We start from the raw sequence: 25,790 nt of genomic DNA, 5'->3' as shown, positions 1-25,790 counted from the left end.
ACTGGTAGTTATCTCTTGCCAGATGTGCTCTCCCTGCCACATCAGCAGCAGCCACAGCGGCAGTCTGTAGTTCTTAGAACGGGCCTCTCTCCTCCCCCTTCCAGGCTGGCTCCCGGCCCAGGCCGCTGCGCTCCAGCAGGCGTTGCGCCTGAGTTCTCTCCTGCTCCCCCGTAGCTCGTTGCGGAGCCACACGGATGCTTCTTCCCCGTGACCTGCCAGTTACCCCATCAGGACTCCCAAGCAGAGTTCACGGAGGTGCTGCTGGGGAAGAAGCTACGCTCCAGCAACCACCACTTCCCTGGGGTCCCGCAGGGCTGGTGAGCCCATCTGGGGTCTCTTGCACTCAATTGAGAAATACTCTTCTTTCTTATTTCATGATCAGACCACCAGAAAAGCATTCTCCAAATCCATTAGACTCCCAGGTGAGGACCCAGAAGAGTGTCCCAGCTTGCTCTTGACTAGGTGACGTTTGCTAAATTATGCAGTTTCTTCATCTGCTGGTTGGGGAAGGTAACACCTACCCTGTCTACCTTACAGGGTGAGGATCGCATGAGACAATGTATATGAAAGTACCTTGCGAACTGTAACGTGCTGTCAAAGGAAACGGGTTATGATGGCAACATGAGGGAGGGAAGAAATACATAGCAGGAAAGCTGGCATTTAATGCTTGCTGTGGGCCAGGCAGTGTGCTCTGTGCTTTACAGATCTTATTTAACCTTCCAGCAACCTTGTGAGAGCAGTATCACCTCACTGTAAAATAAACAACTTGCCTGAATTCAGCTTATACTTCATGTTTATCTGAATGCTTCAATTTGCCTAAATTCAGCTTATTCATGTTTATCTGAATCCGAAGGCTGTTTTAAATGCAGTACACGCTGCTACCCAGACTTTCTAAAAAACCAGAAATGGGGACTATATCTTGTCAATACCCACACTCCCTCCCCTACGGTAGCCTGCCCTGCTCATCCTACCCAGGGAAGCTGCCCAGGAAGGAGATGCTGACAGCCTAAGGGTGGCCTAGATTGGGAGGTTCCCAAAGAGAGTGAGGGGGGTGATCACACCTCAGAAACTGGGGCCTTGTAGGAGACCCTGGTGGGCTTGGTTGGGCTCTCTGTCTTTAGTGCTTCCACCATCCCTGTACACATCCATCACACCCTGGATTCTTGCTCACTCCCAGAGGGGAGGTCTTTTGTGAGCTGAGAGCTCCACCGGGGCAGATACCTGTTTTATTGGTCTTTGGGTCTTCCCCAGTGTCTGACCCTTGGCAGTACTGCTGACAATACAGACGATTCCCAGGCATTTCTGTGTGCCCAGCCTTGTGTAAGCACTTTACCAGATTAATCCCACTTAATCCTCATAGCAGAACTGTTGTCATAGTCATCACTTAGCACATGTCTGTGCAATGAATGAATGAGTGAAAAAAGAAAATCCAAGGAGTGTGCACAAAAAAATCACTAGTGGCAACAGATGTGCGGGTGAGTCCTCACCACTTGGCTTGAAGTAGAAATGGTAACCCTGGAGAAATTTTCCACACGCCATCCTTTTTTTTTTTTTTTTTTGAGTCAGAGTCTCACTCGGTCACCCAGGCTGGAGTGCAGTGGCATGATCTCAGCTCACTGAAACCTCTGCCTCCAGAGTTCAAGTGATTCTCCCACCTCAGCCTCCCAAGTAGCTGGGATTACAGGTGTGAGCCACTGTGCCCAGCCCACACTCCATCCTTTCAAGCAGGATTCCTACTGAACCAATCCCTCCCTTGGATAGGTGGGAAGAATGGCCCTCACTTTACAGAATACATTGGCCCGCATTCTTTTGTACTCAGGGGATAAAGTTGTATGATTTCCATCGAAGTGTCTGAACCAGACAACTGGCTCTGCTAACTAATCATGGCCAGAGAGGAAGGCAACAGCTCATCTATTCTCAAACCAAAGAGACTTTTTTGGGTCGCTGTTCCCCAGCTTTAAACTGACTTATAAATAAAAGCACACGCAACATGTCCTTCCATTACCTCAGCACACATTCCCTAAATTGTTCCTCTTGGTGAGTGTGCCAGAGAGTGATGCTGCTCAAAGCTAGAGCTCCTAGGGGAACTTTGCTGAAGATGTTTCAGAGCTGAGACCAGGCTTGGGTCCTAGCCAGCGCTTCTCTCAGAGGTGCTGTTGGAATTTGGGGCAGGATCGTTCTTCTTTGTGTGGCCGATCTGGAGCTGCATCCTGTCCACTGATACCAGTAATTCCTTCTCCACTATTGTGATGGCCATGAAACACCCCACATGCTTCCAAAAGCCTCCTAGATAGTGGAGTTGGCGGAGAGGAGCATGGCCCTGGTGGAAATCCACTGGCACATATCTTAAATTTGCTTCCAGGCTAAAATCACTGTGGCCTTCATGCATGCAGTAGGACTTCAGGCCATCAGTTGCTCCTTTGTCTCTTAGGGAGAATCATGGCCCTCCCTCCAGGAGCTTCCTCACTCTCTTCCTAGATGTGTGGATGGCTTTTAGGCAGATCCTGAGTCCTCATTTTCACAAGAGCATGTCAGTTCTTCCCTTATCACTTGTCTGGAGAGCCCTGTGGGTTAGTATTTAACAGACAATATTGTCATATACATCATCTCAAGCTCACTGTCACCTCCTATATATATAAAAAACAGCAAGAAGCTACCACTAGTTGCCTCTGAGAAGGGTAACTGGGTAGTTGGGAGGCTGGGTGGGAAGGAAACTTCTTTTTCTCTCAATATTCTTCTTCCTTTTTTTTTTTTTTTTTTTTTTGAGATAGAGTCTCACTCTGTCCGCCAGGCTGGAGTGCAGTGGTGAGATCTCGGCTCACTGAAACCTCTGTCTCCCGGGCTCAAGCAATTCTCCTGCTTCAGCCTTTCAGTAGCTGGGATTACAGGCATGTGTCACCACGCCCGGCTAATTTTTGTATTTTTAGTAGAGACAGGGTTTCACTATGTTGGCCAGGCTGGTCTTGAACTCCTGACCTCAGGTAATCCACCTGCCTTGGCCTCCCAAAGTGCTGGGATTACAGGTGTGAGCCACCGCGCCTGGCCATATATATATAATTTTTTTTTTTTTTGAGGAGTATCTTGCTCTGTTGCCCAAGCTGGAGTACAGTGGCACAATCTCAGCTCACTGCCACCTCTGCTGGGTTCAAGTGATTCTCGTGCCTCAGCCTCCCGAATAGCTGGGATTATAGGTGCATGCCACCACACCCAGTTAATTTTTGTATTTTTAGGGGAGACAGGTTTTCGCCGTGTTGGCCAGACTGGTCTCGAACTCCTGACCTCAAGTGATCCACCTGCATCAGCCTCCTGAAGTGCTGGGATTACAGGTGTGAGCTACCATGCCCAGCCTGTATATTCTTTTGTACTTTTTGAATTTTGAGCTCTATGCGTATGTGTATGTATATACACATATTCCATTCAAAACAGAAATTAAATTATTAAAAACTGATCAGAGAGAAGCAGTAAGTAGGATAGGGAGAAACGCATTTCGAGCCTCCAGAGAGCCAAAATTTCCTCTAGATCAGAGCAGCTCAGCAGTACTTGGACCTCGCTCTAATGGTTTTGAATTGTGCTTTGTGCTGTGTTGAGTCCATACTGACGGGTCAGTACTAGACCCAATCCTGTGCAACTGGTTGTCCTGTCTACTCAAAGATGTTGTTGAGGACATTGTTTATATTATCTCACACCAGTATCTCCTTTGTGAAGTCCCCAGGGAGGCATTCTTGTCTGTCATAACCCCAAGAACAGTTGGTTTGCATTTTTTCTCTGGACAATTGCGTAAATGAGTGGCTGCTAGAAAGCATGAGGCTGAGTGTGTTGCCCATAGGTAGCAAGTTCACAGGGCCATCAAATGTCAGTGTAATTCCTGACTCTTTAACTCCCCACTGTTGTTTCTCTTTCTTCTGCTTCTACATTTGATTCATTATTTCTTATTGTGTCCTATATATTCTTGCAAGTCTCCCTTAAACTATTTTAGGAAAAGGAAGAAGTATAAATAAATAAACTTCTAATGAAAATAAAAATTTTAAAACCCCTTGTTGGGTACAATGGCTCACACCTGTAATCCCAGCACAGGAGGCTGAGGAGGGAGGATTGCTTGAGGCTAGGAGTTGAAGACCAGCCTGGGCAACATAGTGAGATCTTGTCAGAAGGAAGAAAGGAAGGGAGGAAGGAAGGAAGGAGAAGGGAAGGAAGGAAAGAAGGAAGGAACGAAGGAAGGAAGGAAGGAAGGAGGGAAGGAAGGAAAAGAAAGAGAGAAAGAGTGAAAGAAAGAGAAAAGGGAAGGGGAGGGGAGGGAAGGGAAGGCGAGGGAAGGGAAGGGAAGGGAAGGGAAGGGAAGGGAAGGGAAAAAGCAAAGCAGGCCGGGCACAGCGGTTCATGCCTGTAATCCCAGCACTTTGGGAGGCCGAGGCCGGTGGATCACGAGGTCAGGAGATCGAGACCATCCTGGCTAACACGGTGAAACCCCATCTCTACTAAAAAAAAATACAAAAAAATTAGCCGGGCGTGGTGGCAGGTGCCTGTAGTCCCAGCTATTCGGGAGGCTGAGGCAGGAGAATGGCGTGAACCCAGGAGGCGGAGCTTGCAGTGAGCCGAGATCGCGCCACTGGGCGACAGAGCGAGACTCTGTCAAAAAATAAATAAATAAATAAAGGAAAGGGAAAGAAAGAAAGGAAGAAGAAAAGAGAGAGAAAGGAAGAAAAGAGAGAGAAAGGAAGAAGGAAAGAAAGGAAAGGGAGAGAAAGAGAGAGGGAGGGAGGGAAAGAAAGAACAAAAGAAAGAAAAAGAAAGACCTCCTGAAACTATTCAGAAAATACCCACTTTGGTAGGACTTTCCTTTCTTCTGGACAATTGGAACAAATGGAAAAACAAATTTTCACTTGATTGTATTATATTGGGTTCTGAGCATTTGTAAGTCTAAATCTAAATCAATGGTTGGATCTCAGCTGGAGGAGAGGGGAGTGGGGAAGGAAGGGTTTTGTCTCTCAGGAGGCATTTGACAATGTCGGGAGACATTTTTGGTTATCCTGACTGGGCTGGTAGTGTTGATTTTGGCATCTAGAGGAGAGGGACACTGTTCAACATCCTACAATGCACAGGACAGCCCCCATGACAAAGAATTATCTGCGATGTCAATAGTGCCGACGTTGAGAAATCCTGGTCTAAGTGTATTTCGTGTGTTCTTCTGTAAAGCCTTTGTGTATTAACATGTTCTAAATTAATAAGGTGATTTTCAGCCTGGGAAGAGCACTGTATATACTAAATGCACTTAAGATGCCTCTAGTTTTTATTTTTTATTTTATTTTGGTTTTTTGTTTTGAGACACGGTCTCGCTGTTGCCTAGGCTGGAGGGCAGCGGCGCAATCTCAGCTCACTGCAACCTCTGCCTCCTGGGTTCAAGCGATTCTCCTACCTCAGCCTCCCAAATAGCTGGGACTATACAGGAGTGCGCCACCATGCCCAGCAAATTTTTGTATTTTTTGGTAGAGACGGGGTTTCACCATGCTGGCCAGGTTGGTAAACTCCTGACCTCAAGTGATCTGCCCACCTTGGCCTCCAAAAGTGCTGGGATTACAGGTGTGAGCCACCGTGCCCAGTCTGCCTCCAGTTTTTATATTTTCTCTTCCTCCTTTACCCCATGCCCCTTCCTCAGAAGGTTGCCTCCTTCTACTCCGTGGCCTCCATGACTTTGGAGAATTTTTGTCCATGGCTTGAGCACCGGTAAGACTTTGTGCTCGGGTGAGGCTCTTTTTGGTCTGAGCTCCCCCGGGGATTGGGTTGCCTCCAGCTTGGGCCCATTGTCTCCCTCTGCTGTTGGGGGAACAGGGTGGGAGGGCACTGTCTGGGAAGGTGTGAGGACAGTATTAGGAGGGGCCAAAGATGTGGCCACCTAGCCTTGTACACTGGATGTAAAAGGGCTTGGGGTGTCTTGCACCCTCGCCATTTAGCCTCCCATCAGAAATGTTTGCAGAGGTGGGCACCTCAGCAGAGCCCAGTGGACGGTGGAGGCTGGCTTGTTCCACGCAGGCCAGGCTCACACACAGTCCATGTGCCCTGTTCAGGGATAGGCACCTTAAGGTGACCTCTGGCCCTGGTCCTGAAGTCCTGCCCAGGGCAAGGGATGAGCAGCTCTGCTCATTTGTACAAGGCTAGGTGGCCACATCTTTGGCCCCTCCTAATACTGTCCTCACACCTTCCCAGACAGTGCCCTCCCACCCTGTTCCCCCTATGACTCAGGCACTCTGGCTGGATCCTTAGCTGGCTCTCCCCAGTAACCTCCACCAGGACTCCTACCTGCGGGCAAGTGTTTGTGTGGGATGTGCATGTGTGCACATGCACATGGGAGTGGCGGTCTTTCGGAAATAATTAAGTCAGCTGGGCACAGTGGCTCATGCCTGTAATCTCAGCACTTCGGGAGGCCGAGGTGGTCAGATCACCTGAGGTCAGGAGTTTGAGAACAGCCTGGCCAAAATGGTGAAACCCTGTCTCTACTAAAAATACAAAAATTAGTTGGGCATGGTGGCACAGACCTGTAATCCCAGCTACATGGGAGACTGAGGCAAGAGAATCACTTGAACCCAGGAGGTGGAGGTTGCAGTGACCCGAGATTGGCTCAGATCCTACTGAGGAGATGCTGGAGACAGGAGAGAACTATTTTGTTTTGCTTCAGGTTTCATTGATTTTTCTCCATTCTTTATTCATTTTTAATTTCATTGTTTTCTGCTCTGCTTTTTAGTATCTGCCCCTATTTATTTTAGATTTGATTCACTCAGCTTCTCAAGGTGAAAGTTTAAATTTTAAACATTTATTTTCTAGTATAAATACTTAAAGCTATAAATTTTTCTCTAAGTACTGCTTTAGCTGCTTCCTTCAATTTCTAATACTTTTTTATTGTTATTCAGTTCAAATTCTTTCAATTTTTCCTTATGATTTCTCTTTTGACTCACAGGATATTTAGATGTATATTGCTTATTCATAAGTGTTTGGGGGATTTTCCAGATATCTTTTTGTTATTGATCTATCTGTAAGTTCACTGATCCTTTCTTCTGCTGTCCAATCTGCTGTTCAGCCATCCAGTGAATTCTTCATTGGACATGTTGTAGTTTTCAGTTCTGGAATTTCCATTTGGCTATTTTATTTTTCCCATTCTTCTGTTGAGATCCATTAACTCACAATGATCATTTTTTTCCTTCCAGTTCTTGAATATATTTATATCGCTGTTTGAAGTTTTTTCTGCTGGTGCCAACTTCTTGGGTCATCTCAGGTTCTGTTTCTATTGTCTGCTTTTTCTTTTGGCTATGACTCATATTTTCCTGTGGGTTTTTTTTTTTCCTTTCACATGCCTTTTAATTTTTCATTGTATATTAGACATTGTAGATAGTGAACTTTAGAAACTGGGTTATCTTCCATTGAGGAGTGTTGATTTTTGTTCTAATAAGCAGTTAACTTACTAGTTGATCACCTTGTACCTGCTGAGGCTTGGTTTTATCTTTTGCTAGTATGAGTCAGCTTTGGCTTTGCCCTTACTCTCAGAACAAATATTTAGTCCTGGGATATAGATTTTAGCTCTATGGTGTGGCCTTTTGGGAGTTTTAAGTGGAAAGCCCTAAGTGTTTACCCAGACCCTCTGACTTGGGATTCAAATTCAAACTCTTTCTCTGCTACAGTGGGTAACAGTCAAAATCTGTTTAGCTCTTTCAGACCTCCAGTGGTTGTCTTTTACTGGGCTCTTGGAAATTCCTCCATCCACAGTTTAGCAGTCAGCCTATGATTTGAGGGGAGTTTATATGCAGATTTAAAGACTGCCTTCTGTGGCTGCCTTCATTCCAGGAAATCCACCTTCAGCTGTTCTGGAGTCCCAAACTGTCCTCTGTCCTCTGACTCTTCAAGCCAAAAAAGGCTGGGGCTTTCTGCTCAAGTTCTAGCTATCCTGTGCCATTTGTACTCAGGAGTACACTCAGGAAAAAAAAAATAACAATGTAGATGGTTCTTTTCATTGAAGAGTTGAGTTCGTTTCAGTTTCTGCCTGCTCTGGATACTTTAGGTGTTTTCAAAAAGTTGTTTTTCATATTGTGTCCAGTTTACAATTTTTTTGCCTAAGGGGGCATTCATCTAATAAACTATTCTGCCATTACTGGACCATCCTTTCACTTTTAAACTTATTTATACCTAAAGTGTGTCACTTTTTAACTCATCTATATATATAGTCTCACTCTGTCCCCCAGGCTGGAGTGCAGTGGCGTGATCTCGGCTCACTGCAGGCTCCGCCTCCTGGGTTCACGCCATTCTCCTGCCTCAGCCTCCCGAGTAGCTGGGACTACAGGCACCCACCACCACACCCGGCTAATTTTTTGTATTTTTAGTAGAGACGGGGTTTCACTGTGTTAGCCAGGATGGTCTCAATCTCCTGACCTTGTGATCCACCTGTCTCGGCCTCCCAAAGTGCTGGGATTACAGGCTTGAGCCACCGCGCCCAGCCAACTCATCTATATATTTATGATCTGCTGAGGTGGAAAAGATTCATTCATAAAGCCTAAAGTGTAGTACTGAGTACAAGTGCAGGTGGAACTTAGAGCAGAGTTGGTGTCACTGGGGTGGGCTGCACAGAAGAAGTGTTTGTGAGGTAGGCTGTGAGGGCTAGGTAAGACTTCAGTGAACAGACAGGAGGAAGACTGTGGTGACTTGTTGAGCTAAGGGTAGTGGTAGGCATGAACATGGCGTAAGGACAGTGAACAGACCCGCCTCCCTGGCTGGAGGTCTGAGTAGGAAAGGCACACTCTTTGAGTAGATTCAACACAAAGAAATGGAGGCAGCCTGGCTCAGGGATGCCCTAGACCTCTAGGCATTGTCAAGTTGCCTAAGTCCTGTTCCATGAAGGCTGTTTACTGATGTGCTTCCAGGGCACTCCCCACTCCCAGCCCTTTCCTGCAGCCCAGGGCTGGTTCCTAGCTTCTCGGCAGACTTAAGATGGGCACCTTCCACAAAGGGGCAGATGAGTTGAGGAAAACTTAACTGACACAGTTGTGCCAGAAGCCAAAATAAGAGGCGTGCCCTTTCTATAGCCTCATTAAAAGAACAACAAAAAGGTGGAAGCATCTTCAGTGAATATGGGTCAGCACCTCACAGACCTCAGGGAGTCCACTTCTGTTCATCCCAGCACCCAGCATTGTATATCCAGATTATTTGAGCCCAATCTCTTATCCTCTGAAGAACACAATCGGCTTTGGGGCCACAAAAGGTTTAGGTAGTGGTTTAGGGATTTCTAATCCCAAACTTTGTCCTTGGGAGGTTTAGGATTAGTATTGATCATTCACAGAGCCCAAGTGTTTTTAGAGGAGGGGTTTTGTGGGGTGGGAGGATCACCTATAAGAGGACTCAGAGGGGGGTGTGGGGCATCCATGAGAAAGATGTCAGACGAAGAGTTTTATCTGTTCAAAAATATCTCTTCAGTGGGGCCATGGGATGGGCCTCAGTACCACATTGCCCCTGTCTGGGCCTTCTACCTCCAGGCAGCTTTCATGGGCACTGTCTTCCTCGTAGGGTTCCCACTCAATGCCATGGTGCTGGTGGCCACACTGCGCTACAAAAAGTTGCGGCAGCCCCTCAACTACATTCTGGTCAACGTGTCCTTCGGAGGCTTCCTCCTCTGCATCTTCTCTGTCTTCCCTGTCTTCGTCGCCAGCTGTAACGGATACTTCGTCTTCGGTCGCCATGTTTGTGCTTTGGAGGGCTTCCTGGGCACTGTAGCAGGTACTGCAGGGGAAAAAAGGGTTAGGGAAGGCAAAGGTTGCTACTCCACTGGAGGGGGTTCCTAAAGAGTCTGGGGGAAATGAGTCTGGTGCTTTTAAAAATACTGGGGTACAAAGCAACCCAGACTAGAAGTTTGGCCAAAATAGAATGTTTGAATCTTCACTCCAAATGTCAGTCCAGCCCTGTCTCTCTGTGCTTGCTCCACCCGATCTGTTTGCCACTCTGCCAGCCAGGCTCGGTGGGGCTCTGTCTAGCCCATTATCCTCACATTTCACCACAGGTCTGGTTACAGGCTGGTCACTGGCCTTCCTGGCCTTTGAGCGCTACATTGTCATCTGTAAGCCCTTCGGCAACTTCCGCTTCAGCTCCAAGCATGCACTGACGGTGGTCCTGGCTACCTGGACCATTGGTATTGGCGTCTCCATCCCACCCTTCTTTGGCTGGAGCCGGTGAGAGTGCAGGGCAGTGGTGCTAACTTAACTAGGAGCTCAGGTTGACGTGGGTGGAAAGAGAGCTTGGGTATAACTATTTAGTCTTTGACCTCTACTTTTTAAAGAGTTGCAGTATGAGGCGAAAGGGCAGTGGGAGTCAAGTGCTAACGTTTACTCTGCAGTTGGAATTGCTGTAGCTTCTCCCAGTCAGGACAGAAAACCCCCCTGCTTGAAGCCTTTGGGCATTCCCTGGGTTCTAAGTGGAGAACACAATCCAGGCATCTTAGCTCCCACTGCACTCTTGTGGAGAGTCCAGTGAGCAAGTGTTTGGTCCTTTGCAGGTTCATCCCTGAGGGCCTGCAGTGTTCCTGTGGCCCTGACTGGTACACCGTGGGCACCAAATACCGCAGCGAGTCCTATACGTGGTTCCTCTTCATCTTCTGCTTCATTGTGCCTCTCTCCCTCATCTGCTTCTCCTACACTCAGCTGCTGAGGGCCCTGAAAGCTGTGAGTGGCATTTGATAGTCAGGGAGGAAGGGGTTCGGGGCTCCACATGAGAAGGAAGTGTGCTCTGGAACATAAGATGCCTGTAACTGTCCATAGCCAGAAAGGGTATCTAAAAGCAGCAAAGTAAGTAAGAGGAGGGAGGATGATGGAGATCCAAAGGAACTAGGCCAGGAGGTGGGACAGAAAAGAGGCAATTAGAGTGGATACCCCCTCCCCCATCCCATAGAAAAGCATCCAGAGGCCAGGCGCAGTGGCTCACGCCTATAATCCCAGCACTTTAGGAGGCCGAAGCAGACGGATCACCTGAGGTCAATAGTTCCAGACCAGCCTGGCCTACATGGCAAAATGCTAAAATGCGAAAATTAGCTGGGCGCGGTGGTGTGTGCTTGTAACCCCAGCTACTCAGGAGGCTGAGACAAAAGAATCACTTGAACCCGGGAGGTGGAGGTTCAGTGAGCCAAGATTGAACCACTGCAACTCCAGCCTGGGCAACAGAGTGAGACTCCGGTCTCAAAAAAAAATACAAAATAAAAAATTAAAAATAAAATTTAAAAAAAGCATCCAGAGGGCCAGGAAAAAGAGGGATGTGATGCTCTCCGTGCTCCACCCCAGGTTGCAGCTCAGCAGCAGGAGTCAGCTACGACCCAGAAGGCTGAACGGGAGGTGAGCCGCATGGTGGTTGTGATGGTAGGATCCTTCTGTGTCTGCTACGTGCCCTACGCGGCCTTCGCCATGTACATGGTCAACAACCGTAACCATGGGCTGGACTTACGGCTTGTCACCATTCCTTCATTCTTCTCCAAGAGTGCTTGCATCTACAATCCCATCATCTACTGCTTCATGAATAAGCAGGTAAAGCTCTCTATTCACATTCCTACGGTCCAGAAGACCCTGGTTCTTTTCTCACCATTGACTTTTAACTCAGAGCACCCTGGATTCTACTCAGGTTTCTAGTAGACGAGGGAAGCCACAAAACCCCTGAATAGGTTGGGAGGCCCTTGGTAAGCACAGGGAGGAAGGCATGGTTATCAAGATGAGAAAACAGAACCCTGGAGGAAAGAACTTGAGTCAGGAAAATGAAGTTGCTCCAAAGAACAGGAATGAAAGCATTTTATTGAAAAACTCGTGCAGCAAACTACCATGGCACATGTTTACCTATGTAACAAACCTGCACATCCTGCACATGTATCCTGGAACTTAAATAAGATTAAAAAAATAAAAATAAAAACTCAGATTCCTCTGAATTTCCAGTCCTTGCATTTAATAATTTCTTAATCATTTCCCTTCCAACTTTTAGCCTGCACAAGCATGTATGAAGCACAGAAATCATACCACATGCATAAATCCCTAAAATATCTTATCTGAAGGTACTGGGGGATTTCCTATCCCATCTGAAATCCGAGCTAATAAACACCAAACCCTAAGTGGCAAAAACCCTACTTTCAGATGGTATTGTTTCCTCAATCCCAGAGGTAGACTCAAAACTAATTTGAAACCTCCCTGGATAGAAGAGAATTGGCAGTCCTTTCCAGCCGGGATCACCTGCTAGTAACGGAGGGGCCTCTGTTGACAGTGCTTTTATGAAGCAGGATGGTTTGTGAATTTACCAACAGTGAGGTCTCAGACTTGACCCAGAATGTTTAGGATTACTGTAGACCCAGGAGTAGTTCTGGCCTGGAATCTAGATAGTTTTCAGGATGGGGAAGATAGATTCAAAACCACCTAAGGGCATTCTGGGTACAAAGCATTGTGCAAGGCTTTGGTGATACAGAGAATGAGGTCTTTTTTCCCATACTTCCTCATCTGCCAAGGTTATCTCCAATTGAACCTTTCTCTCCAGTTCCAAGCTTGCATCATGAAGATGGTGTGTGGGAAGGCCATGACAGACGAATCCGACACATGCAGCTCCCAGAAAACAGAGGTTTCTACTGTCTCGTCTAGCCAAGTTGGCCCCAACTGAGGACCCAATATTGACCTGTTTGCAACAGCTAGAATTAAATTTTACTTTTAAGTAAGTTTCTATTGTCTCTGTCAGAAACCAAACTACTAAAAACACAAAAAAGATGGTAAGAGGAGTGACGGCAGTTTGGGGAGTCAATTTTTCATTTTCTTACTATTGCCTTCTTGCCTACAAAGCTGTTTCCACTGGGTCTGTTTCAGACCACCCAAAGGCCATTTCAACAATCGTCAGTTTCTACTCCTAAGTGGCACCATTCACAGCACTTGGAGAACTGATTTCTACATACAAGGCAACTAAAAGGAATATGGCTTTAAGTTTTCAGTGTATGGATACTTTCCTTTTTAGTAACTTTTTTTTTTTTTTTTCCTGCTGGGGATCCATTCTGAGATGATATATGCTGAATTAGAACTTAAGAAAACACCTTAGAAATGAGAGAGACATAAAGAAAAACAAAAACAAACAAACAAACAAAAACTTAGTGGCCCCAAATATGAGTTTGAAAGAACTTTTGGGTAACTGCTACAGCTTTGGCAGGAACAGCCATGTCCACAAGCCCCTGAGCAAGCACAAGTTATTCCAGGTGCTTCCTCCCCGTTGCATTTGGCTAAACCTTTATATTTGTCTTAAACTGTGTGTTTACTAAAGTTAATAGTTTAATTCTCTTGAGGTTCTCAAAACGAATTTGCGTGTTTTAATACCATTTGTAAACAATACCAAAATGTTAAACAAAATTGTTTTACCTTATGCTCTTTAGATAAACGTGTGTGTACATTCAGAATCACTTGTGTTTGGTATCAGATAATTATATAACGAGCAGCAGGTCTCTCCAGTTATACGGCCTAATGGAAGTAAAGAAGGGTTATGGCTGCTGTGAGAAGGATGCTAGAAAATATCAGAAAACAGGGAGAAAAGAATAATCATTTAGGAGAAGGCAGTGCTGTCTCTGAGTTTGGGAGAACTTCAAGGAGAGTTTCCATTCTGACATTTTAGCGCATCCACAATTCTAAGCTAGAGTTCTATTTCTTAGAAAATGAAGGTCGTACATACCCCATAATGAATGTAAACAGTTTTATTTAGAAACAGATAGGTACCTGTTCACATTGCAGAATATAAAACTTGGTTTACACTCTATAAAAAATAACCAATATCCAAATTTAAGAGAGCTAGCATTCACAGAACACACAATATGGGTGTGTAGCTACTGTTCACCAGCCTCAGGCTTGATTTAAACAAACAAAAAAAAAATCCAAAGGGATCATTCAAGATGACCGTACAATACTTGCTGCTGTCTTCGCAGATTAAGGTTTGCTTTTCAAGTGCATGATTTTAACATAAGGCCTGGGCTCTCTGCACCTAGTGAGGTGGGAGGCTCTCTTGCCACACAGTTCACACTCTCACTTAACTAAGCCAGAGTTGGTGGCATTATTAAATTATCACTGGTCTTCTCAATAGCAAAAATGGGGAATCCAGAGGGTGGGAAATTTCCATTACCCTATATTGGGGCTAAACTTAAAAGAGTATATCCACTATCAAGAGCTTAGTACAAAGGCTGGGGTGAAGTTACATGATACCTGGCTTTTTACCATACCAGGGAGCCCACCTCAACATGATTGTGGAAGACCAAAGGATATACCTAGGTTCAGATTATAATAAATCACCCAGCACCACCTGAATGTATTATCCACAAAGATATAGCAATAATAAAGGTTATATATACATATATTTATCTTGGTAACCTGAGGGCTAAAAACGTGGAATACGATAATTCTTCTCAAGAGGTCCATCTGTAAGAAAGGGACCCAAAAGGACAGTGTTTGTGTTGCATAAAATATGGGTAAAGTGGAGTTGGGAACAGAGGGTGGTTTCTTTAGCTCTTTCCACATCTCTCTCTTTGCTAAGGACTGAAAACCTGTTGATTCATGATAAACTTTTCCTTTTTTTTTTTGGCAGCGGGGAGAGGGAAAGAGGAGGAAATGGGGTGTGATGGGTCAAAGGCAGGAAAGGTGAGCCATGGTCCTCAAACCAAAAAGCCCTCTCTGTAGGTCCTCTGATCTTTCAGTGTGAGCTCAAGCTCTCCAGCGGACACAGAAAAAGGCCTGGTAGTAAGTGGTTTGCATTGTGAGGTATGAGGATCCCTGGTAAATTCAGCAGCATTTGGTTTTTGGAAATCAGCCCACAAGATAAGAACACTGCAACCAAACTCATAACTAATACTGCTAATTTAACTATTGTCCAAAAGAGAAAGGGAAGAAGAAAAAAATCCCCACTATACTGGGAGATTCTAGGCTTTCCTGTAAGTTATCCAAATAGTCTTTTTTTAATCTTAGGGTTTCTTAAGAGAATTCCCATTCGGTGACCATTTCTTTCGTTAAAGGCACTTTCAATGACATGATTGGAAAGGAGTGAATTTTAATTGTAGTGAAACCAAGATTAATCCCTTGGCACACCTGGGAAGAAGAGGAACCGGATGGGGGCATTTACAGTGATTTCAACAGGCAAATAATTAAGTCGTGAGCATTTCAACAGATGCACACCCAGAAAAAAATGTATGCCCTGAAAACACTTGTATTTTTCCTTTAGTTTTCCAGCTGTTTCTATCTATAGCTCTGTAAAGAGATCACATTCACTACTTGATTGATTTTCAAGACACTGGCCGTAACTCTTCCCACCACAGCTGTGCTTGACAAAATTAGCCAACAGTCAGTCCTACAGGAGGAAAAAGAAGAAAATCAATTTGGGCCAAGCTTTCCTAGAGCAAAGGGATCTTTCCTTGCCCAGGTAATGGCAGGTTCAGTTGCTGGATCTATAGCAACTGAATGTAATATGTGGCCCCTACTACCTATGAAATGTTGGACTTTTTGATAGGCAAGACTAAGTGTTCTCTCTCTAAGTATAAATCGTGGAGCATATATTTTTTTCCTTTCCTCTCTCCTGAACATTTCTTATTGATCTCAGGCTTACAAAATTAGTTAAGTGAGAATTATTAAAATCATATAAGGGGTTGAGAAAGAGTAAAGAGCTAATGTTTGTCTACATGTGTGAGTTGAGGATCTTGATCCTTCATATCATACTCCCAACCAGAGAAAAATACAAAAATAAACAGGCCATGTTAATACATAATACAAAGTGTAAATCTACAAACACAAGTGTACTAATTAGAGTTGTTCCTCAGAAGCACGGCTTCCCTCCAGTCCCTCAGAGAGGAGGAGGAATGGGGACGGGATGGTTTTTGTTACGCCTTTTCATGTCTTAAAAAGTTTGTAATAACAGTCTCAGTAGCGCAAACAATTTCATGTGAAACCAGAAGCTGTAAAAATAAATTACTTTTGAGGAAATGAGGGTTCCTCCGCAGCTCAGAACTCATCATGCCGTACTAAGGCCTCCCCAAAATCTGTGGCCTGGCTGCCAACAAATAAGTCATACTTGTCAACGATCTCCTCCTTGGTAAGCTTGCCATCCTGAAAGTAGAGATAGCAATGAATTGAAGAAGAACATATTTCCCATTAAAAATTTAGAAACACTGTTATAGAAGAATTGGGGTTAATCAGAAGTTAAGATTCTCATTTCTACTAAACTAAGTGTGAACTACTCAGCCCTCATTCCCCCTACATACATACGAAGAGGGAAGAAAACAGCAATTACACATTTCTTGTTTTTTGGTTTTTTTGTTTTTGTTTTATTTTTGAGACGGAGTTTCGCTCTTGTTGCCCAGGCTGGAGTGCAATGGCGCGATCTCAGCTCACCACAACCTCCGCCTCCCGTGTTAAAGTGATTTTCCTGCCTCAGCCTCCCGAGTAGCTGGGATTACAGGCATGCACCACCACGCCCAGGTAATTTTGTATTTTTAGTAGAGACGGGGTTTCTCCATGTTTGTCAGGCTGGTCTCGAACACCCAATCTCAGGTGATCCGCCTGCCTCGGCCTCCCAAAGTGCTGGGATTACAGGTGTGAGCCATTGTGCCAGGCCAATTAAACATTTCTTTTATCAAGAAAGTTAAAAGTGGAAGGGTGGAAAGAATATAACACAACAACTCAATGCTAGAGATAAAGGTTTGTTTCATGAGGAGAAAACTCTCCCTTTAGAGGAAAATATGGAACAACTCCTAGAGAGGGATGACTACATGCATTTCCTTTTCTCATACATCTCAGGACACAATACCTGGCTACTAAAGTGACTTTGAGCAAGAACTTAAAGCAGATCAACACTTTAAAAGGCTCTAAAATAAAAAACTGAATTTGAAATTGAAGATTAGCCTAGACAAAAGTATACTCAGAACACTGAAAATCTCCATCTTTAGACCGATTTTCAGCTTACTCCAAGCAGGGCATTAAAATCTCTGAAGCAGGTGACTGGGCTTAGGGACAACAATACTTTTAACAAAATACCTCAGATAATTGATTGATCAAGGACAATTTGAACAGGCTCCAGAGAAAAGCTGATTTATAGCCCACACAAAGGACCCAATTTAAAAAAAGCATATTTGATTTAAGAAGGAAACAACCAGCTTTGAGTAGACAGAATGGGCCTGTAATAGGTAAAGGAACAAATGAAGTAACAAGGAAAAAAAAATTCCTGGGGATCTAAAAATACCTGATGATGCATGCTGGGCACAGGCTACACACAAAGGCTCTTTTCTGAAGCCAAATTTCCTACAATGCTATCAGCACTGGGCAAAAGGATTTCTAAAATGAGATCAGATAGCTAGTGCTGCCCTGAAAGGTTTTAATCGCCAGATTCAGATACTTGGCTGACTTAGACTAATTAAGACCTTAAATGCTCTTTGCACCTTAACAGAAACTGTTCAGGTGATCCCCTAGAAGCATACTTCAATCAAGGATAGATCGTGTGGGCCTGGCCAGACTTACCTTGTTTTGGTCTGATTCATAGACCAGGTGCCTGGCTTCTGCCTCTGCATGATCATAGTCTGAGGGAAGGATCCAGTCTTTGGTCTCTTCCTTGTCCATCTTCCCATCACGGTTCTTATCCCGAAACTCAACAAACTGCTCTCGCTCTGTCTTTACCCATTCTGGCTCATCAGTATTCCCATCATGGCTGTACATGTCACCTGGGTACACAGACATACATACGAAAGAACGGTTTGTCTTTTCCCAAAAACTGCCTCATGCTAATCTGGCCTAACCCTTTTTCCTCATCCATTTGTTTGGAACCCAACAGCAGCTGCAAGGGTATTTTAGGCCAGACAGACCTTAGAAAGCAAGGTATTTTCCTGAGGCTTAATTACTTATCTTGCAACGAGAATATTTCCAGCTGCTGATTTTAAGTCACATGAGAGCAAAGAGTCCTTATACCTTAATAAATGCAGAAATAAGAGGAGAGAGCTACCATCAAGAAAGATTTAGACTTGTTGCCCTACATTTCATTTCACCCTAAGGTAGCTAATTAAACTGGACCACTTGTTTTAGAAAGGTGTAGTCAATTACTACAAAGAGTCCATTATACCAGTGGCCTTCAGTTGGGACAAGCATGCCCCTGGGTAAACAGGAACACTGTCAAGGAGTACACTGAGAAAGGTCAGTCAAGAGAGAATCAAATTCCAGATACTCAGTTCCACATATAGTTTTTTCCAAAATTGATCTTCGTAAGAATGTACCTCTGGCCATCAAGGCTTTTTTCCCATCTCCCCCCTTTCACAACTGCCCTTGTCTCACTTTATAAAAGAAAGGCATATTTTCAACCATTTTGAAACTAGAGTGTAAAAAGCTCCACGATAATGAAAAAGAAACAATTAGAAATACTAGTGTCTGGCCAGGCGTGGTGGCTCACACCTGTAATTCCAGCACTTTGGGAGGCCTAGGCAGGCAGATCACCTGAGGTTGGAGTTCGAGACCAGATCACCTGAGGTCAGGAGTTTGAGACCAGCCTGGCCAAAATGGCAAAACCCCATCTCTACTAAAAATACAAAAATTAGCTGAGCATGGTGGTGCATGCCTGTAATCCCAGCTACTCGAGAGGTTGAGGCAGGAGAATCACTTGAACCCAGGAGGCGGAGGTTGCAGTGAGCCGAGATCGTATCACTGCACTCTAGCCTGGGCGACAGAGCAAGACTCCATCTCAAAAAAAAAAAGAAAAAGAAATACTAGTGTCAGTCTTGAGAATGCAAATGTCTGAAAAAAATGAATAAATTCTTTTGCATGTCAAAAGGTTTTAAATTCTTTGCTTAAAAAAAAAAAAAAAACCTTGAAAAATGGCCTAATTGAGTTTTAGCTAAGGGATCATCAAACATAATTTTTGGGCTGGGTGCAGTGGCTCACGCCTGTAATCCCAGCACTTTGAGAGGCTGAGGCGGGTGGATCACTTGAGGTCAGGAGTTTGAGACCAGCATGGCCAACATGGTGAAATCCCGTCTCTACTAAAAATAAAAAATAAAATTAGCCGGGCGTGCTGGCCCATGCCTGTAATCCCCAGCTACTGGAGAGGCTGAGGCAGGAGAATCGCTTGGACCCCGGAGGCAGAGGTTGCAGTGAGCCGAGACCATGCCTCTGTACTACAGCCTGGGTGACAGCGAGACTCCACCTTGAAACAAACAAAACCCATAATTTTTGATGACAGATTACATGATTTCTGGCATCTAACTCAAAAGGAGTTCCAAGAACTAAGCAACATTGCTATGACAAATCTTCCATTTCCATCAACTTATTTACTAATGTAAACAAGGTCTGTTAGTACTTCCTCTAAAAAATAAAAATTAGGAATTGGTGCTGAATCCCATTTCACTCTAGCAATAAGTAATTGTCATCCATGGATATGAAACTATTTGAAAAAAAATGTGTCAAAGAAATGCATTTAAAAATATATAAACATAAAACGTTTGTAATGTTATTTTGTTCAATTGTGTATTAATAATTGTAATAGTAACTTAACCCAGAAGACTCTAAAAACACTTAAGAGCCGTATCACAGAGCACCATTTTCCATATTTCAATTTACACACACAATGTTCTTGCAAATAAGAATGTCAAAGTGACTAAGGCTTTCAAGATAAAATATGTCAGAATATAATTCTGTTGAGAAACTAAACTGCAAATGAATCTAACAAATAGAAGGCTGACTCGTGAGTTTGAGATCAGCCTGGGCAACATGGCAAAATCCCTACAAGAAATACAAAAATTAGCCAGGCATGGCAGCGTGCACCTAAGTCCCAGCTACTCGGGAGGCTGAGGCAGGAGGATGGCTTGAGCCTAGGAGATCGAGGCTGCAGTGAACCATGATCACGCCACTGTACTCCAGCCTAGGTGACAGAGTGAGACCCTGTCTCAAAAAGAAAAAAAAAAAGAAACAGGAGGCTGGGTGGCTGACGTCTGTAATCCCAGCACTTTGGGAGGCCAAGGCAGGTAGAGCTCTTGAGCCCAGGATTTCCAGACCAGCCTGGGCAATGTAGGGAGACCCATGTCTATAAGAATAATAATTTAAAAAATCAGCTGGGTATGGTGGTGTTCTTCTGTGGTCCCAGCTGAGGTGAGAGGATCACCTGATCTCCCTACCTTGGAGATCGAGGCTGCTGTGATTGTGCCACTGCACACCAACATGGGCAACAGAATGAGACTCTTGTCTTTTTAAAAAAAAGAAGAAGAAACAGGAAGAGTGTAAAATGTCCAAGTTGGTTAACAGTTTATTCATTTATTTTTTTAAGACAATACCATGTGGTGACTGATAAGTAGTATAAATATCCCCAAATCCCTATAAATTTAAACAAAAAAAGGGCAATTAAGTGATGGTCACATTGTTGCTAACCAAACACCGTAACTAAAAAAAAAAAAAAAAGTACCACAGAAACATTTCCTTTTTAACTATTATGAAATGTAAAAAATTACGGATATTTTCTTATATACCCACAATGCCTCTTTCAAATTTTACAAAATCAATTCCTTAGTATCATCTAATACCCAGACTGAATTTAAATTTCTTATCTTTTTAAAGTTGTCGTGTCCAAATTATTCATATGAATGATGGCAGGTAAGAAGTTGCTGTGGTATCTTGTATTTAAATTTTATAGATTTCTTTCAGAATTACTTTCAAAATGTCAATGCTTATCACCAACAAAGAATATTCTTTTTTCTTTTGAGACAAGGTCTTGCTCTGTTGCCCAGGCTGGAGTGCAGTGGTACAATAACGGTGCACTGCAACCTCAAACCCTCAGGCTCAAGTGATCCTCCTGAGTTGCTGGGACTACAGGCACACACCACCATGCCCGGCTAATTTTTTCTTTTTTTTTGTATTTTTTTGTAGAGACAGGGTTGTGCCATGTTGTCCAGGTTGGTCTCAAACTCCTGGGCTCAAGTGATTCACCTGCCTCAGCCTCCCAAAGTTCTGGGATTACAGGAATGAGCTACGGCATCCGGCCCAAAAGAGACTATTCTTTATAACTGTTTAAATTTCTTAATTAAATATTTCAGATGCCAACTTTAAAACACATAAGGGAATGCTGTTGGTCAAATTCTTTCAGGAGTTATGTAAGTGAACAAGTCTGAAAACGCTTGAGTTATACGACATCTAAGTTAAGTGTACCTGCATTGCATGTAAGGTATGGGAAAACACCTAAAGAGAAGTCCAAATAGTTCCTGCAAGTTCTAAGCAAAGGTAATTATTTAGTCAGTGCTGCCATTTTCCTGACCTTGACGGTTAAGGGTAGAAGTACTCCTCTGTCTTAAACTCACAAGAGAAGTTCCTCACAGCAGGAGTTGCCAATTTTTTCCCACGCTACAGCACATTCAGAAAATGTAGTATTTGTACGGTCCACTGGATCAGGTCCCTGCCCTACCTGTCCTGAAGGCCAAGAAGACTTACAGGATACAGATTGGAAAGTTCTGAATTAGGAAATAGATACATGCTTAAAAGATATGGTTTTAAAGGAAGCTAGAATACACAATACACTATAACATAAGTGCATTTTAAAGCTAGGTGACCATGATAAACTATTTGAATTTCTATTTTTATTTATTTTATTTTTTTGAGACAGAGTCTTGCTCTGTCGCCCAGGCTGGAGTGCAGTGGCGCCATCTCAGCTCACTGCAACCTCTGCCTCCCGGGTTCAAGCGATTCTCTTGCTTCAGCCTCCTGAGTAGCTGGGATTACACAGGCACGTGCCACCACACCTGGCTAATTTTTATATTTTTAGTAGAGACGGGGTTTCACCAGGTTGGTCAGGCTGGTCTCTAATTTCTGACCTTGTGATCTGCCCACCTCAGCCTCCCAAAGTGTTGGGATTACAGGCATAAGCCACCACGCTCGGCCGAATTTCTATTTTTAAAAGACTCAGTCTATTTGATGATTTGAAGGGATTATTAATTTTCTTGGGTTGATATTATCTTTAAAAAATTGTTTTTAGAAACACATATATATTTTAGACATATATACCTAAATGTTTACAGATGAAATGACATAATGATTGGGATTTACTTCAAAGTAAAAAGGAAGCAAGGAAGTGGATGTGGCTGAGAAAAAACTGGCTGTAAGTTGATTGTTGTTGAGGTTAGGCATAGGTACATGGGGATTCATTATACTATTCTAATTTAGGGGCAGGTGCGGTGGCTCACACACTTGCAATCCCAGCACTTTGGGAGGCTAAGACGGTCAGATCACTTGAGGCCAGGAGTTCAAGATCACCCTGGCCAACATGGCGAAACCCCGCCTCTATTAAAAATACAAAAATTAGCCAGGTGTGGTGGTGCATGCCTGTAATCCCAACTACTCAGGAGGCTGAGACACAAGAATCTCCTGAACCTGGGAGGCAGAGGTTGTAGTGAGTGGAGATCACACCACTGCACTCCAGCCTGGGTGACACAGCAAGACTGTCTCAAAAAATAAATAAATAAATAAATAAATAAATAAATAAATAGTGTACGTCTGCAATGCTCTATAATAAATTTTAAAAATAAAAATAATTATCAGCACAACTTTGGGTGTTTTTTGTTTTCTTTCCCTATGTCTCCTCAGGCACTGATGGGGGCTTCTTTTTAATGCTAAATTTATGAGGCGAAGAAGTTTGTTTCTTCATGCTCTCCTTCAACACGGCACTAGAAGCTGAAAGATACTGTTTGGGAGAATTTTAGATTTACAAAGCCCAGCATCCCAGATGTAAAAGTGTTTGCATTAGTTACTGACTTGTAAAAAAAAAAAAAGCACACATGCACAAGATAGTTTTGGTAGCTTCAAAATATAACTCCTCTGCCCTTGAATCTATATGATACACAGGGAGACAGAAATATCTCCTTATTTGGCCTCAATGCTTGGTAAGTGATGTAGTTAACAGTTATAAAAATTCCTCTCCTTGGGAGGTTCAAATGAGTTCCTCAGTTTTAGCAATGGCAATAAAATGGCAAAAGCCAAGAATAAAAAGATAAATCATTTAAAAGTAGAAAACCCTAGTAACATCAATGTGGGATCAGTAAATGCACCTAGGCATTTATCCACTGTCCTGATGAACTTCACCAAAAAAAAAAAAAAAAAATCAGTTTAGGAAAACAGCCTATCTTCCATTGCTCATCTTTCTTTAAAAAGTTCAAAGTATGTCACTGAACCTAAGAAAAGGGAGGTAAACAGTCAAGGAGTAATTCAACTGGAATAACTCTAGCATGTAAATAACAGGTATGATAAGACAACATCTAAGTAAAGGAGTGACTTGCTCCATACAGTTTAAGGACAGGTGATAGAGGTAAGGATTAAGTCTTCCTTTCAGGCTTAAAATAAACATTTCAGGTAACTATCAGAGGTCTAAAAACAAACAGGCTTATCTGAAACACAAAACCAATGGTGTGCTAGAATAAGTTATTATAAATGAAAATAAGTATGTGAAATATTAAAATATCTAATATCTTTCTAAACAAAGTATTTGTAACAATGACATTTGTAGTAACAGTCTTACACTTTCCATCTTTACTCACTTTTCTAAAGAGATGGAGTCTCGCTATGTTGCTCAGGCTGGAGTACAGTTGCTATCCACAGGCACAATCTCACTACTAATCAGCACAGTTTTGACCTGCTCTGATTCTGTCCTGGGCCGGTTCACTCCTCCTTAGGCAACCTGGTGATCCCCTGCTCCCAGGAGGTCACCATATTGATGATGAACTTGTGACTACAGTCCAGAACTCTTGGACTCAAGTGATCCTCCTGCCTCAGCCTCCCAAGTAACTGGGTATGCCACCACACCCAGCTCCTTTACTCATTTTAATTTCTGTCACAGTAATTGGGAAACAATTTGCTCAACTACTTGGTAAGAAAGACAGCCTTTTTTTTTTTTTTTAAAGCAATGAGAATATCTTAAAATTAGTCTGATGATAATAAAACAGAGCTTTACTTGGGAGAAATTGGCCTTGAAGGTGTGACATCCAAAACAATTTTTTTTTTTTTTTTTTTTTTTTTTTTTTTGAGACGGGGTCTCGCTCTGTCACCCTGACTGGAGTGCAGTGGCGCAATCTCGGCTCACTGCAAGCTCCGCTTCCCGGGTTCACGCCATTCTCCTGCCTCAGCCTCTCCGAGTAGCTGGGACTACAGGCGCCCGCCACCACGCCCGGCTAATTTTTTGTATTTTTAGTAGAGACGGGGTTTCACCGTGGTCTCGATCTCCTGACCTCGTGATCCGCCCGCCTCGGCCTCCCAAAGTGCTGGGATTACAAGCGTGAGCCACCGCGCCCGGCCCCCAAAACAATTTTTTACAAAAAATTTAGACAGACAACTAAAAAGGGAATGTCAAAAGGGAGAAACTTAAAAAACAAAAGGAAAGTAGTCAGAGAATCAGAGAGAAAATATGAACAGAACACAGTAAAAAGGAACGGCTACAAGAAGGATCAGCAACTCCCCATCATTTATTTATCCATCTCTTAATCTATTCCCTATCTCCTTTCCCTGGGTTTCCCTATGTCAGACTGGGCTCCCTGCAACTTTTTTTTTTTTTTTTTTTTTTTTTGAGACAGAGTCTCGCTCTGTAGCCCAGGCTGGAGTGCAGTGGCATGATCTTGGCTCACTGCAAGCTCCGCCTCCCGGGTTCACGCCATTCTCCTGCCTCAGCCTCCCCAGTAGCTGGGACTACAGCACCCGCCACCACACCCAGCTAATTTTTTGTATTTTTAGTAGAGACGGGGTTTCACCGTGTTAGCCAGGATGGTCTCGATCTCCTGACCTTGTGATCTGCCCGCCTCGGCCTCCCGAAGTGCTGGGATTACAGGCGTGAGCCACCGTGCCTGGCCCCCTGCAACTCTTTACCATCAGTTCCATAGAGCATGCAGGATACACTATATCTGTGCTGTTGAGGATGGTTGCCACAGGTGCTTATTAAGCACTTGAAATGTGGCTGGGATGTGCTGTAAGTATTAAAAAAAACCCTCAATAATTTACATTAAGTGGAAATTATAGTATTTTAGAATATTAGGTTAAATAACACACTACTGAAATTTCATCTGTTTCCTTTTACTTTTTAAGGTGGCTATTAGAAAAGTTAAAATTACATATGGGGCTCACATTTATATTTTGATTGGGCAGTGTGGCTACGGATACTTTATCACAACCCACTATCACACTGGTCTGGTTAATGATCTGGTGACAGCTAATGAGCTAGTGAGAATTGACCCTTGGGGCAAATTGTTTCTATGGGCAAATACATCTTTCTTTCTTTCTTTTTTTGAGACAGAGTTTCACTCTTGTTGCCCAGGCTGGAGTGCAATGGCATGTTCTCAGCTCACTGCAACCTCCGCCTCCTGGGTTCAAGCGATTCTTCTGCCTCAGCCTCCTGAGTAGCTGGGATTACAGGCGCCCGCCACCACACCCAGCTAATATTTTTGTATTTTTAGTAGAGACAGGGTTTCACCATGTTGGCCAGGCTGGACTTGAACTCCTGATCTCAGGTGATCTGCCCGCCTCGGCCTCCCAAAGTGTTGGGTTTACAGGCATGAGCCACTGCGCCCAGCCAGCAAATACATCTTTCAAAGCTTCTCAGCTTTTCTAAGAAAAACACTAGAAGCAGAGACTTACCAATATATTCTTCTAGATCAATGAAACCATCAGCATTCTTATCTATATCTTCCATAGTTTCCTAAACAGGAAAGAATAAGAAGAGACTATTAAGTTAGTCTCTGAATTTGCCAGAAGAAAGTAAAGTATCTAGGCAAACATTTATTATTCATTAAACAC

General features: G+C 43.7%; 2 protein-coding genes across 3 annotated transcripts in view; one reads left to right on the top strand and one right to left on the bottom strand.

Moving 5' to 3' along the window:
- Positions 1 to 9,398: 9,398 nt before the first annotated feature.
- OPN1SW (opsin 1, short wave sensitive) lies at positions 9,399 to 12,655 on the top strand. Its single transcript, XM_032761669.2, has 5 exons — positions 9,399 to 9,750; positions 10,031 to 10,199; positions 10,523 to 10,688; positions 11,301 to 11,540; positions 12,529 to 12,655. Exons 1-5 carry the CDS (start codon positions 9,399 to 9,401, stop codon positions 12,646 to 12,648), a joined length of 1,047 nt encoding a protein of 348 aa, XP_032617560.1. The 3' UTR covers positions 12,649 to 12,655.
- The window catches only part of CALU (calumenin), a 34,284-nt gene continuing 20,270 nt past the window's right edge, over positions 11,777 to 25,790 (bottom strand). The window contains exons 5-7 of one of the 2 annotated variants that reach the window (XM_032761664.2): positions 25,632 to 25,692; positions 17,514 to 17,713; positions 11,777 to 16,106 (exon numbers count right to left, since the gene is read on the bottom strand). In XM_032761664.2, coding sequence (XP_032617555.1) covers positions 16,002 to 16,106; positions 17,514 to 17,713; positions 25,632 to 25,692 — 366 coding nt within the window. In that variant the 3' untranslated portion in view covers positions 11,777 to 16,001. The remainder of the gene's footprint in view (positions 16,107 to 17,513; positions 17,714 to 25,631; positions 25,693 to 25,790) is intronic. The other variant, XM_032761663.2, reaches the window with a different exon arrangement.

The sequence above is a fragment of the Hylobates moloch genome, unplaced genomic scaffold (assembly GCF_009828535.3).
Source record: "Hylobates moloch isolate HMO894 unplaced genomic scaffold, HMol_V3 SCAFFOLD_1, whole genome shotgun sequence".
Lineage (NCBI taxonomy): Eukaryota > Metazoa > Chordata > Mammalia > Primates > Hylobatidae > Hylobates > Hylobates moloch.
The sequence above is the reverse complement of the archived record's forward strand: the minus strand, read 5'-3'. Positions and strand labels throughout refer to the sequence as shown.